The 14,136-nt window shown below is 36.4% G+C and overlaps 3 protein-coding genes across 3 annotated transcripts; all 3 read right to left on the bottom strand.

The window, feature by feature from the left end:
* Positions 1-3,026: 3,026 nt before the first annotated feature.
* LOC134664171 (trypsin epsilon-like) lies at positions 3,027-5,568 on the bottom strand. Its single transcript, XM_063520759.1, has 3 exons — positions 5,116-5,568; positions 4,651-4,796; positions 3,027-3,238 (listed from the first exon to the last, which is right to left on the bottom strand). Exons 1-3 carry the CDS (start codon positions 5,563-5,565, stop codon positions 3,076-3,078), a joined length of 759 nt encoding a protein of 252 aa, XP_063376829.1. The 5' UTR covers positions 5,566-5,568; the 3' UTR covers positions 3,027-3,075.
* An 873-nt stretch (positions 5,569-6,441) lies between these two features.
* On the bottom strand, positions 6,442-10,667 carry LOC134664170 (trypsin epsilon-like). The gene is made up of 3 exons (XM_063520758.1): positions 10,152-10,667; positions 8,029-8,174; positions 6,442-6,618 (listed from the first exon to the last, which is right to left on the bottom strand). Exons 1-3 carry the CDS (start codon positions 10,605-10,607, stop codon positions 6,459-6,461), a joined length of 762 nt encoding a protein of 253 aa, XP_063376828.1. The 5' UTR covers positions 10,608-10,667; the 3' UTR covers positions 6,442-6,458.
* Positions 10,668-11,190: 523 nt separating this feature from the next.
* On the bottom strand, positions 11,191-14,136 carry LOC134663360 (trypsin epsilon-like). The gene is made up of 3 exons (XM_063519723.1): positions 13,632-14,136; positions 12,329-12,474; positions 11,191-11,350 (listed from the first exon to the last, which is right to left on the bottom strand). Exons 1-3 carry the CDS (start codon positions 14,085-14,087, stop codon positions 11,191-11,193), a joined length of 762 nt encoding a protein of 253 aa, XP_063375793.1. The 5' UTR covers positions 14,088-14,136.

The following is a 14,136-nucleotide window of genomic DNA, read 5'->3' as shown; positions in this document are numbered from 1 at the left end:
TGGAATGTTTTTGGGGATAGTAATGAGTAAAAAAGTACTAAATTTAAGAAAAAAAAATTAAAAGCATTGTCATTGTCATTTATTTATTTGCAGATAAAACATGGTAGGTACAATGCATGCAAATACAATTATATTAACATTACATCACCGGTAATGTCAAAATTAAAATTAATTACAAAAATCAAAAGAATTAAAATCCATTACAATTAAAATCATACTAAGAAATAAATTATATATATATTAAATGTCAGTTAATTAGTTTACCAATAAAATTAAGAAAATAAGTTAAAACAGAAGAAGTACAAAAAGAGAATACATAATCAGAGTAAAAATATAAAAACAAATATTAATTTAATCTAAAGCTCTAGCAAAGTATTCTTTAATGGAATAATAGGGCTTACTAATAAAATATTGTTTCAGTTTTCTTTCAAATGTTTTAAAATCCTGGCATTCCTTTATATCCCTATCTAATTGATTATACACCCTTACTGCGGTGTTGTTTAAACTCTTCTGTAAGTAGGGTTTTCAGGACGTCCGTTAAAACGGACATTGCCACGAACCTTATAGATTGATTGCTCTCAAGGTGGTCCTAAAAAACGGACAATGCCGTTATACAGTTTCACAAAATATAAAATATTAAAGAATTACAGGGCAAGAAAATTTATAATTATTTCAATAACACACTAGTGAATGTTTGGAAAAAATGTTTAATTATATTATTAAGATGAAAAAAGTAATGAGAAACATAATAATACTATATTTACTTCTAGTGTTTATATGTAAAACGACCCACGTACAGATATAATAAACAAAAAATATACATTATAAAGCTACGTATACAGGCAAAATAGGCTCATAAAGATAGTTACACATTCCAATTATTGTAAGTAACATTACTTTACTTAAATGACCACACCATTTATCACTATGGTCTCACAGTTCTATGTATTGCTTGTTTTCTTATTACCCGGAGTATCTGGAACCTAAGCTGGTGGTAAAGAATAGCTGTAGTTCCTGTAAAAGTTTAGATATTTTTCAGTCTCAATGGCCTCTGGAAACATTCTGGGAATATATAGCTCCTCCTTGGCGAGAACCAGAGTCTTATCCATGTCATGCTCCCAGACCGCAGACTTTAGTTGGCGGTGCTTGACATCAGCTATGTCATATGTTCTTGTACCCGAGTAGAAATGCTTTGCTTCGTCTGCCCGACATATGAAAGACTAGATTCTATTCTAGACTAGAGAAATTAGCTATTTACTCTCCTGAAATTTGTAGAGATTACATTTTACAGGCCTCAGGAATTGCAGCATCTTCATCATCGACTTGAAATAGGTTCTAACCGTAGGACATTTCAAGAAGTGCCAATAATTTGGATACTGAAGCGAGTTATGCGTTTAATGGCGAGGAATTAAGTTTTGTGGATGGAGTACTAGAGGACAGGTCGTGTTTAGGTCATCAGGTCGAATATTATGAACAACTTTTTTCCCACAATGACTACGTTAGATTTCAAAATTACATTTAAATACAGATAGTGCCATTCACAATGAGGCGCACTAAACTTTAATAGCATGACAATAAGAATAAAAGCACGCGTGTTCGTAAATGAACATATATTTGTCCATCATATTTGACATCCTCGTAGAAAGTGACCTGGCTGAAAAAGAGTCAGATTGGGGCAAGGCAGATGTACAATCTGTCTCTAGTAAAATTTCGTCATCGTCGTTTTTTTTGCTATCGCACTCTTCTGAGTCAGATGGTGGAACCACCTGAAACTAAAATATAAATAAATGTATACATATACTTATGTATAACATAACCCCAATGCAACAATAGCCTATAAAATGACGATAAATGAAAAAAAAGCATATACCCTAAGTATGGCAATGTCCGTTTTCTGTCACAATCTTGTCTCCGCACAAGTCGGCACTGTCCGTTTTTTAGGACGTGCTAAATGGTACCTTGTTACCAGTACTATCGACAATGTCACAAAAATGGGACAAGATATATTTCGCAATTTTTGATTTACAATTAATCTATGATTTAATGAGCTTTATATAGAATAACAATGTTTAACTCATCTAGTAATAATATCAATACAAAGAAAACAATTTGGCTATTAACTTTATATTCTATGACCTCAGGAACACACACCGTCGCAAATTCAGCGAATTTCAAATTTCAACTGCCGCCTGCGCATAAACCGAATTTTGTCTGATATTTTCTTAAACTAGGAAAAAAAGTACAATTCTCGCACTTTCTTTAACGTACTTCCTTTTCTAGCCTGCACTTAGTGTTTAAACTTGGCGCCACATTTAGTACCTGTACTAAAAAAATGACAGAAACGTTTTAAGGGTTAAAGTGTTTGACTCGGGTGAAAGGCATCATTTCAGCCTCGGATTATTGGCGTTCGAACGCAGTGAGAACCTACCTCCTACCTCGGCAGAAATGAGTGCCTTTCATCCCTTGGTGAACAATCTAGTATTCCCACCCTAGGGTGGAAATTAATTTCATTTTAGTTTGTATTTCGGGCTGACAGATGACAATTTTTATTTAAGTGTTCTATGCTTGATTAAAAAAAAAAATTGATACATTATACTGTAAGTACCGTAAAACGGGGTAAGTAGGTTTCGCGGGGAGAGGTGGGTTATGAATGGGGAGAGAAGGTTTGAGAGTGGGATGAGAAGCGATTTTAAGACTACTGCTACAAAAATAATGTATTCCAATTTAAAATGGAGCTATAGTAATACGCATAATAAAAAAAAATTGATCCAACAATCTTCCAAAATCGCCTTTGTATGAAAAACCCTCTCACCCCAAATACGAGGCACTACGGAGTGAGGTGGGTTTTCCTCTTTATCGTCAAAGTTATGAAGTGGAACTACCCAAAATAAAATACAAACGTCCAAACAGTTTTCACATGTAAAAATAACTTTATCGAGGTTTGAAAGTCAAATTCCACCCAACTCACCCCATTTTACGGTACATTATGGATCGGCAAGGTTTAATATAAATAGCATTTTTTACTGAATTTTATTTATTAAAGCTTTAAATAAATACACCCACATCTTTGTTTCTTTAATCAGAGCATGTTAATCGTCTCGATTCGACCAAAATCCAATCGTAGAAGTATGGGGCGTTCGTGTAGACCACCAGACTGCGTGACACTTCTGTGATTTTGTAGGAGACTATTCCGACAATTATTTTTTTGTTAATGACGAGGCCACTGCCGGAATCTCCACTGCCGAAAACAAATTATGATTATTCGAAGATTTAGTACCTAACTAATTACTGTATCATATTCTAACTAGTATTCTAAAACTATGGAAATGGAACTTCGTTCCATTGCGCTGCGCTGGGGTGCTCACTCCCTTTTTAAAGAGCTATCTATACTGCAAAACGTAATTCAAGACCAAAAAAAGTAAGAAAATGTTGCCATTGCAATAATTTGTTTGTAAAATAGTAAATTCATTTTGATAAATAAACACGCTAAGATAATTTTATTCATAGTAATTTTACTCCTACTATTAAAAAAGTACTTTTGTTTACTTATTTGTACTTAAATACAAGACGCTCTAGTAAAAAAGTGGCAACATTTCTTACTTGTTGAATTACGTTTTGCAGTTTAAAGGGGCCCACAGATTACCAGTTCGTCGGACGATACCAGCCTGTCAGTTGTTCCTTTTGCGTGACAGGCTGATATCGTCCGGCGAACATGGTAATCCGTGGGTCCCTTTAAAGTGACATACGGATGTCAACTGCAGTTGCAATACCTTAAAAAAAAGAGTGATCGGATGAACGTCACAATCACAGCAGTAATGCGGCAGTAAACATCACTGCAACGTTAACATATATGTGCACATGTACATTGCCAAAGCAAGTGCTAACATCTACCGTTCTCGTCGGTACCTACGTTTCTTTGTGCATAGTAGGTTCTGCCATCTTGTGGGCTACATCGGAAGCATAAACAACAAACACATTAACGCTAAAAATCTGACGGCTCCTATATGCTGCCCCCTATAGTAACCGTTCTTGAGCTTACCGTGGGACTTAGGGCCCGATTCGGATTTTGAAATAGACATCTATTAGATATCTTTTAGACATCACCAAGATACGATAACGATATGTTTAAGATCTAACCTGTCAAATTTGACATTTGCGCGATTCTGGAGATACTCTTGAACGATTTCCACAGGATATGATTTAGGCCCACTTGCACCATTCCACTAACCCGGGGTTAACCCTGGTGTTTCCATGGTTACCAGTACAAGTTGACACTGAGTAAACGGTTTAAACGCATAACCCCGGGTTAGTGGGATGGTGCAAGTGGGCCTTAGAGATCTAATTCACATTTAATAGATATCTTACTCTATCTAACGTAAAAGTGACAATAGTTGCCCGAATTGCGCTGCAAAAGAGAACTAGTTGATATCTAAACTATAACGTATCTAGAATGGATCTAGTGTCGTCTCTTGTGAATATCTTGAAGTTCGAATACGGCACATTTAGTCAATTTGTGTAAGAATGTCTCTATAATATTTATTTATGCACGAGGCTTATAGTAATGCACCTGCAGTTGACATCTAAGGTTATCTTATGACGTTCTACTTGGATGGAGGTATTTAATGACGTAAAATATTACAAGTTTCGTACTTAGAAGCGAAATCTTTCTTTGATTTTATCTCGCCGCCGCAAATAGTTCCTTTGGGTGCTCTGGGTAAGACTTTTCTGCACTCATTAAGAGTCCACAGCTTCTGTTTGGTATGCTTAAGTAGATCTGTTTCACTGTAGTCATCTTCCTAAGAAATAAAATCGTGTATATTATAACCATTTATGATATATTTATATAATATATAACTTTGCCTAGGCCGTTTTCGTTTTGTCCGATTTTTTCGCTTCTAACTTGTATATTATATTATGATATTAAAAAATCCAAAATAGTCAAACGAAGGGGCTATGTGGTCTAAGGTGTGTAGAAATGTGTAACACTAAGTTAATATCTGGGAAGGAAAATGATGACCACATTTGTTTGAAGATGCGGCCGTCTTCTATCCTTTTAAGTATGTGAAATCGAATCAGTATAGCGTTCCCTATATAACAAGTGTGAGGGTGACGTACGTCAGTTATACCCCAACCGGCCACTTCTGCTGATTTTGCTTGTGGCGGTTTCCGCATTAATATCACTCTCTGCACTGTCTTCCCGAATGACCACTGTTTCTTCAGCCTAGCTAAGGCTATGTCATTAGTGACAGTTCTCCTGTCCCATTGCTTATGTTGCCTGTAGCGGTCAATACGGTGTAGTTTTCCTTTCTGTCTATGTAAGCTCCCCGCAAGTGCTGTTACTTTCGTTACCTCATCAAAACAGTGGGCGGCAGTTAACAAAATCTTTTGGTTCAATATGGACGATCCACAAAAACAATCATAACCGTCAGTTTTAACTATCCACAGAACAGCGACATGAGGGAATTCTGTAACAGAATCAACATAATCACCTCCGACTATGAAACCTTCACGTTTTCCAATAACTAATTTCAAGCCACATATCATGATTAATAGTCTTAATGCCATTATATCTTGACGTAAAATAGTTGGCTAGCTTTTGCTTGTCGATTAATCAGGGTTTTTCACAGACCATTGCTAATAACGATTATTGGCATAAATTAAAAAAAAATGGCGAAGACCATATCCGACTTTGCTCAGTGCCGGGTTCCATTCCATTGTTGGCCGTCCGTCACAACAGGCAGACAATAAAGGATTTTTTTATATATTACGTGCAAACAAGCAAAAGATATTGAGGGCTGATGGGTGGGGGCGGGCGGGGCATGATTTTGAACTTAAATTAGTAATTATGTCTATAATCTTATAATCTTAAAAATGGGTTTCTAGACCCTTACGTAGTCTGATTTTTACTTTTAGGAACTTGTACCAACCATGGGTTGGCCACTAACCCGGAGTTAACCTTTAACACAGGTTTTAATTGTACCCTGGTAACTCCCGGTTTAACTGGTTAACCTCTAGTTATTGGCTAATCCCGGATGGGACCAGTGGCCATGAGTGTTTTATCAAAAGGGATAATATTCTACTATAGGTAAACTTTTTTTGTGAAATCAACAATAATCGTCATTACAGTAATTCCCCGTATAAATCGAAAGAGCCCCATGATCCGCTCGGCAGTCCCATCCTAAGAATAAGGTTACGCGTCACCGTTATTGTCAATCTCCATAGTAAAATGAACAGTAGTGCAGCTGTCGTTAGAAATGGACTGTCACCTTAACTTCTTACTTCAACAATAGCTGACAGATGACAGGCTTTATTTATCTGTTTCTTCATACATATTTTCTTGATTTAATAAATTAATATTGATTTATAATAAATCAGGAAGGTTTAATATATATATAGATTTTTTTCTTAATTTAATTTATTAAGACCATAAATAAACACACCAACAGTTTTCTTCTTTATTAAGAGCATGCTAATCGTGTCGATTCGACCAAAATCCAGTCGTAGAAGTATGCGACGTCCGTGTAGACCAACAGACTGGTTGTAATTTCGACGACTTTGAAGGAGGCAATCCCAATAATTATATTTTTGTTAACTATGAGGCCACTGCCGGAATCTCCACTGCCGAAAAAAAAGATACGCAAAGATTATATTTATTTTCATCACACTTGTTCGTAAACGGTAGTAGGTAGTAATAGTTTTTAAAAAAACGGAAATGTATTTGTAACATGATATAACGGCAAAAAAACATCCGAAAAACAATATTTTTTTTAAATATAAACTTCATGCATGAGGCTTATTTTATTATCATTATCACCCTCGTTTACAATATCTCATTTACCCCCCTCGTTGCACAATGTAGAATTTATTATTATCATAAAAAACCGGGCAAGTGCGAGTCGGACTCGCGCACGAAGGGTTCCGTACCAAAAAGCAAAAAAAAAAAAAACAAAAAAAGCAAAAAAAAAACGGTCACCCATCCAAGTACTGACCACTCCCGACGTTGCTTAACTTTGGACAAAAATCACGTTTGTTGTATGGGAGCCCCATTTAAATCTTTATTTTATTCTGTTTTTAGTATTTGTTGTTATAGCGGCAACAGAAATACATCATCTGTGAAAATTTCAACTGTCTAGCTATCACGGTTCGTGAGATACAGCCTGGTGACAGACGGACGGACGGACGGACGGACGGACGGACGGACGGACGGGCGGACGGACGGACGGACAGACGGACGGACGGACGGACGGACGGACAGCGAAGTCTTAGTAATAGGGTCCCGTTTTACCCTTTGGGTACGGAACCCTAAAAAAGATGAAAATTATTACTATCCCGCCATTGCCTTGTAATCAATAAATATTAAATTAACTACCTAAGAATATGCAAAATATACTATAGTAGTTTGTGTTACATTACAAGGGATCAAAATGATATATTTCCGTCAAGGGCGTACATTGAATCATGAATGAAGCGATGGATTCTAAAGTAAAATCGTGAGCGTAATGAGGGATCCAAGTGTTAACGCCCAAGACGAGACAATTTTGATACCGTGTGACACATACTGCTTTTCACGACAACTATGAGGAAAATAAAAAAATCTTAGTGTTGACACAATCTGATGCTTAAACAGATTACTTAAGCTAAAAAAATAATGTGCAAAAAAAATTAAAAATTGTGTGCTATAACAGAAAAGTGTTACTTTGATCCCTCCTAGCAGGGAGGAAAAGTACCACTTTGATCCCTCCTAGCAGGGAAGAAAAAGCTCTTTTCCGAATAGGTGGTGTGAAAAAATATTTTGTTGTACTACACATGAACTATTTAAATCAGAAATAGCAATTGCGTTATGTGCAATATTCGTGCGTATATATTGAAACTAAGCGAGCATAAGCCAGTGTCAATCGTTCATACGTTGACAACCAAAAAGATTATTAGCCAAATCTGACGAAAATATTAGAAATATTTCCTCCTATTTTGGTACTAAATTGATACACGACTTTATGATATAAAATAATAATATTTTTAGTGACGTACTACGATGCAAAATTTTTCTTGGCGTTTATCCTGCCACCGCAAATGGTTCCGTCGGGTGCGTCTTTCAAGACTTTTCTGCACTCTTTAAGAGTCCACAGCTTTTGTTTTGTGTACTTAAGTATATTGGAAGCAATGATGGTTACTTCCTATGAAAAAAAAAAGTGTAAATGACAACCGTTTAACTTTTTATTTATTTAGATAACTAAACAGTCACATAAACATATCAAAAATGCAATACAAAAGATGTACCGCGACAAAAGACACAACAAAAAGACCTGGAGGTTCAAAAAAATTATATACAGGGCGAAATCTGGGTCGTGATTCAAACCTATTGTACTTAACTCGGTAAATTAACGCGATGTTAGGTATAAAGTTAATTTTTAAATAATTGCAGCTATTAATTAATTAATCAACAATTTAAGTATCCCAGTTAAAAACACAAATTATGGTTACCTTACAATTACTGTTAAAACCTATTTAATAAACAACTGATTAGATGAGTAAGAAATGTCAACCGTCACTGTTATGACAAAGTCAAAACTTTAAAATAAATAAAATCATTCAAAGATTGTACATTGAGTTCATTAATTCTGGTAATTTTAAAGATAATTAAGCAGAAAGATGCCCGCGGCATATCCGTTTTCAAATGTTGAGCGGTCTGACATGGTAATGTTTTATTACCAAGCACGTCGTGCTACCACTGTTCGGGATTTATTTCACCAACGTTATCGATTGACATGTTGAGAAAAGTGGTGCCTGAATTACTGCGAGAAGTGCCGGAACATTACTTGCATAACCTACACTATCAACACGATGGTGCTCCGGCTCATTTTGAACACCGAGTACGCAATTACCTCGATGAACAGTTCCCCGGGACGTTGGATTGGCCGAGGCGGCGGCGGACCCGTGGCAAGGCCTCCTCGTAGTCCCGACCTGACGCCCTTGGATTTTTTTCTCTGGGGCGAAATCAAAAGATTGGTGTACCATCGAAGAGCTTTGTCAGCGAGATATTGGAGCATTTGAAAGTGTGAAAATGGATCACTTTGCTCTCGGCAGATTAAATGATAACCTAAGAGGACGAGCCGAATTGTGTCGACAGCAAAACGGATCACACTTTGAGCAGCTCCTGAAGTATGTTTAAGTTGTGATCGTATTTGTTAAAAGCTTGTGGAGTCTCCGTCCCAGTGCTTGTAAATAATTTTAATAAAGTTTTTAAATTATTTTTAAACTTTTAATTGCTTTTACACTGAATGTAAAACCGAAGATAAGTGTTATCAGTTAATTATCGTAAGTTACCACTACTTTCTTTTCGAGATTCTAGATGTTTGTCTTGTCAAGTTGTAGGGTGACCATGACCCTAAATAAGAAATTATTTTGTATTTTATTTTTGTATGTGCAAAAAAAATACAAATTAATGCACTCTAATCTACAGTGTTGTGTTCCTAATAAAGTGGCAAGTCTTATTTTTCTTTCTTGCTACACGACCCAGATTTCACCCTGTATAGTATATTGACTGCTCGGGGTTCAGAAAGGTAAAGATGGATAAAATAGAGTACTTTTGCACATACACAGCCGTTTTATGGAATTTGTGGGAACAGCAAAAAAAAACATTTAAAATACTTAATAACCAGATAAGCTCTAGCTTTCCTGAAGGGCAACATTTAAAATTGGATTATTTTTTGAAAAAGAAATATGTATTCTTAAGTGATTGACTAAACCTATAAAAATGGAATTTAATTTAATAAATAATGGTAGCAGATCCTCCTTTCAGCAGGTCTCCTTTGAGCCATCGCTCTCAACATGTTTTTTGGAGGCCTATAGAAGATTTTTTTATGTAGGTATCTTGCCTGTACGTGCGACGTGCGCAATAGCGCATCATAATGAAATAAAATGATCTCTTAAAATTTGTTTTAAGAAAGAAATGAATATTAAATCTGAAATTACTTATCGATGACTGGCTATCTCTCCCATATGTATAGTCGCCATCAGATATATGGGAGCGGCTAAGGCGCTCACAAATATCTGAACACGCCTCTATTGTCAAGGCGTTAGCATGCGTTTTCAGATATTGTGAACACCTTGGCCGCTCCGATATATCTGATGGCGACTGAAGGGAGACGTACGTCAACTGTTCCCCAACCAGCCACTTCCGCTACTTTAACTTTTGGCGGTGTCTTCATTAATATCACTCTCTTCACTGTCTCATCGAATAACAACGGTGTCTTCAGCCTAACTAAGGCTATGTCGTTGCTGTCAGTGGGTATATCCCATCGTTCGTGCTGCACGTATCTGTCAATGCGGTGTAGTTTTCCATTCCCCCTATCTAAGCTCCCCACAAATGCTGTGACTTTCACGACATCATTAACCACACAGTGCGCAGCAGTTAACAAAATATATTGGTTCAATATGGACGATCCACAAAAATTGTCTCCCTCTCGATCACTATGATATACATATAAAGCAGCGACATGAGGGAAATCATTGATAGAATCAACATAGTCACCTCCGACTATGAAACCTTCATGTTTCCCAAAAACTAATTTCAAGCCACATATCATGATTAATAGTCTTACTGCCATTATTTCTTGATGTAAAATAGTTGTCCGGTTCCTTATCGATTAATCAATGTTTTTCACAGATCATTGCTTATAACGATGATTGTCATAAATTAAAAAAATGGCCAAGACCATGTCTGACCTTGCTCAGTGTAGGGTTCCATTCCATTGTTGGCCGTCCGTCACAATAGGCAGATTATAAAGGATTTTTTAGATATTAAGTGCATAACTATCAAAATATTACCCTGATAATTCCGGATTTAACCGGTTAACCCCGAGTTAGAGGCTAATCCTGGATGGTGCAAGTGGCCCTGAGTGTCTCTTCAAAAGGGTTTATATCTACTATAAACTTTTATGGTGAAAGCAACAATAATCGTCACAGAATAATGTTCCGTTTAAATCGAAAGAGCCCCATGACCGTCTCGGCAATCCGATCTTACGAATAACTTCTTACTTCATCAAAAGCTGACAGATGACATGCTTTATTTATCTGTTTCTGTATTAAAAAAATATATTGATTTATAATGGATCAGGAAGGTTTAATATAAATAGCATTTATTTACCTAATTTAATTTAATAAGACTATAAATAACAGTTTTTTTCTGTGTTAAGAGCATGCTAATCGTGTCGATTCGACAAAAATCCAGTCGTAGAAGTAGGCGACGTCCGTGTAGACCAACAGACTGGTTGTAATTTCGGGGACTTTGAAGGAGCCTACCCCGATAATTATATTTTTGTTAACTATGAGGCCACTGCCGGAATCTCCACTGCCGAAAAAAAATTATGGTTACTCAAAGATTATATTTATTTTCGTCACACTTGACGTAAACGGTGTTATAAGAGTAATAGGTTTTTTTTATTAACAGAAATGTATTTGTAACATGATATAACGGCAAGAAACATCCGAAATATTTACGATACAAGTGCGGAAAGAGTTTTAAATCGACACGAGTTTCGAATTACTTATTCGCACGTGTATCGTACTACGTTTTACAGTACATTATGGACCTTTAAACTTTTGACATGCGCACGGAAAGTGCTGTTTCCCGCACCAGCGCGGGAAAGTAGGACCATATGTATGTACTGTAAAAATATTTTTCACCTCAGAAGCTCGAACAAGGGTACTTTGCTTCTTAAAAACAGTGAGCAAAATGCGATTTTGCTCACTGAGTGAGACAAAATGAGTGAGCAAAATCGCATTTTGCTCACTGAGTGAGACAAAATGTCATTCAAGTGACCTTTATAGTCAAATGTCATTTCAACATGCGGGGTCTAATACTAGTTCGATATACTTGGGTTCTATTATCTCTGTCCCTCTAGGTATGTTCTCACTGCTTAGGGTGAAAAATTTTGTGTACTACACGAGATCAAAGTTATTTACATCTCGTACGCTTTTGAATCCCTTACTACGCTCAAGATTCTAAATTAGATTATAGAATCTTTCGCTTGCACGGGACTCAAAATAAGCACTCGAAGAAATATCTAACTTTATCTCTTGTTGTACAAATAACTATTGTTGTACTACGCATGGTCTATTTAAATCACAAATAGCAATTGGGTTATGTTATGTCCCATATTCGTGCGTATTGAAATTGAGCGAGCATAAGCCGATCAGTGTCAATCGTTCATACGTTGATAACCAAAACATTATTAGCCAAATATGACGAAAGTATTAGAAATATTTCTTAGTATTTTGGTACTAAATTGATACACGACTTTATGATATAATATTATTAGTGACGTACTACGATGCGAAATTTTTCTTGGCCTTATTCTTGCCGCCGCAAATGGTTCCGTCGGGTGCGTCTTTTAAAACTATTCTGCAGCTTTTAAGAGTCCACAGCTTTTGTTTTGTGTACTTAAGTATATTTGAATCGGTGTTGGTTACTTCCTATGAAAAAAAAGTGTAACAGTTTAATTTTTTGTAAACCAAACAGTCACATAAACTTATCAAAAATGCAATACAAAAGATGTACCGCGACAAAAGATACAACAAAAAATACTTAGAGGTTCATAAAATAGATAGATATTTGTAGATAGTTAATATTGTTATTTTTAAGCTTAATTAATGTTTAATTAATTGTGTTTCATTGTCATAAAAAATATACATATATATATAAATAATATTAACTGTTCGGGGTTCAGAAGGATAAAGATGGATAAAATAGAGGATTTTTTGGATCATTTAAAAATGAATCAAAGTGTTCACACATGTGTTTTATGGAATCTGTGGGCACAGCTATAAGTGGGAGTTAAAAACATATTAAAGTGTATTAAATATATTCCTACACCTACGTTTTTCTTTCATTGCATTCAAAATATTCACGAGTAACAACCAGATATTTAAGCTCTAGATTTCCTGAAGTGCAACACTTAAAATGAGATTATTTTTTTGCAAAGGGAATATTCTTAAGAGTTTGATTATTTAAACCTATAAAAATGGAATTTAATTTAATAAATAATTAGAGGTGTTCCTTGAGCTATCGCTCTCAGCATGTTTGTTGGATGCAAGAGCGCAGTCTATAGAAGATATTTTTTTTATGTATCTCGGCTGTACCACAGAATAAATAATAGTACCAGGTACAGGAGACTCACTCTCTAACAAAACGCGTCTGTCACGATCAGCACAGATATGGCCGCTAGGTGGCGACAGCGCCACGCGCGGCTTATGGCAAACCCCAACATTGGGGTCGAACGGATGGAGTTTTAGCTACCTGTAGCAAAGCGACGAAATCGCGGAGTGAGCCACGCCTGGCTGTACGTAAGTATTACGCGACGTGCGCAATAGCGCAGGCGCATCATGATGAAATAAAATGATCTCTTAAAATTTGTTTTAAGAAAGAAATGAATATAATCTGAAATTACTTATCGATGACTGGCTATCTCTCCCACATGTACAGTCGCCATCAGATATATCGGAGCGGCTAAGGCGCTCACAAATATCTGAACACGCCTTTATTGTCAGGGCGTTGGCATGCGTGTTCAGATATTGTGAACACCTTGGCTGCTCTGATGTATCTGATGTCGACTGCAGGGAGACGTACTTACGTCAACTGTTCCCCAACCAGCCACTTCCGCTACTTTAACTTTTGGCGGTGTCTTCATTAATATCACTCTCTTCACTGTCTCATCGAATAACAACGGTGTCTTCAGCCTAACTAAGGCTATGTCGTTGCTGTCAGTGGGTACATCCCATCGTTCGTGCTGCACGTATCTGTCAATGCGGTGTAGTTTTCCATTCCCCCTATCTAAGCTTCCCACAAATGCTGTTATTTTCACGACATCATTAATCACACAGTGCGCAGCAGTCAACAAAATATATTGGTTCAATATGGACGATCCACAAAAATTGTCTCCCTCTCGATCACTATGATATACATATAAAGCAGCGACATGAGGGAAATCATTAATAGAATCAACATAATCACCTCCGACTATGAAACCTTCATGTTTCCCAAAAACTAATTTCAAGCCACATATCATGATTAATAGTCTTACTGCCATTATTTCTTGATGTAAAATAGTTGTCCGGTTCCTTATCGATTAATCAATG

This window comes from Cydia fagiglandana, chromosome 4 (assembly GCF_963556715.1).
Source record: "Cydia fagiglandana chromosome 4, ilCydFagi1.1, whole genome shotgun sequence".
Taxonomy (NCBI): domain Eukaryota; kingdom Metazoa; phylum Arthropoda; class Insecta; order Lepidoptera; family Tortricidae; genus Cydia; species Cydia fagiglandana.
The sequence above is the reverse complement of the archived record's forward strand: the minus strand, read 5'-3'. Positions and strand labels throughout refer to the sequence as shown.

What these genes read in the sequence shown, in the direction of transcription:
- LOC134663360 (XM_063519723.1), bottom strand. Translation starts at nt 14,087, where the DNA reads ATGGCAGTAAGACTATTAATCATGATATGTGGCTTGAAATTAGTTTTT. An exon ending in CTGGTTGGGGAACAGTTGAC is followed by an intron (nt 12,475 to 13,631) that starts GTAAGTACGTCT and finishes TTTTTTTCATAG; the next exon opens with GAAGTAACCAACACCGATTC. An exon ending in AAGAAAAATTTCGCATCGTA is followed by an intron (nt 11,351 to 12,328) that starts GTACGTCACTAA and finishes TTTTTTCGGCAG; the next exon opens with TGGAGATTCCGGCAGTGGCC.
- LOC134664170 (XM_063520758.1), bottom strand. Translation starts at nt 10,607, where the DNA reads ATGGCAGTAAGACTATTAATCATGATATGTGGCTTGAAATTAGTTTTT. An exon ending in CTGGTTGGGGAACAGTTGAC is followed by an intron (nt 8,175 to 10,151) that starts GTACGTCTCCCT and finishes TTTTTTTCATAG; the next exon opens with GAAGTAACCATCATTGCTTC. An exon ending in AAGAAAAATTTTGCATCGTA is followed by an intron (nt 6,619 to 8,028) that starts GTACGTCACTAA and finishes TTTTTTCGGCAG; the next exon opens with TGGAGATTCCGGCAGTGGCC.
- LOC134664171 (XM_063520759.1), bottom strand. Translation starts at nt 5,565, where the DNA reads ATGGCATTAAGACTATTAATCATGATATGTGGCTTGAAATTAGTTATT. An exon ending in CCGGTTGGGGTATAACTGAC is followed by an intron (nt 4,797 to 5,115) that starts GTACGTCACCCT and finishes TTTATTTCTTAG; the next exon opens with GAAGATGACTACAGTGAAAC. An exon ending in AAGAAAGATTTCGCTTCTAA is followed by an intron (nt 3,239 to 4,650) that starts GTACGAAACTTG and finishes TGTTTTCGGCAG; the next exon opens with TGGAGATTCCGGCAGTGGCC.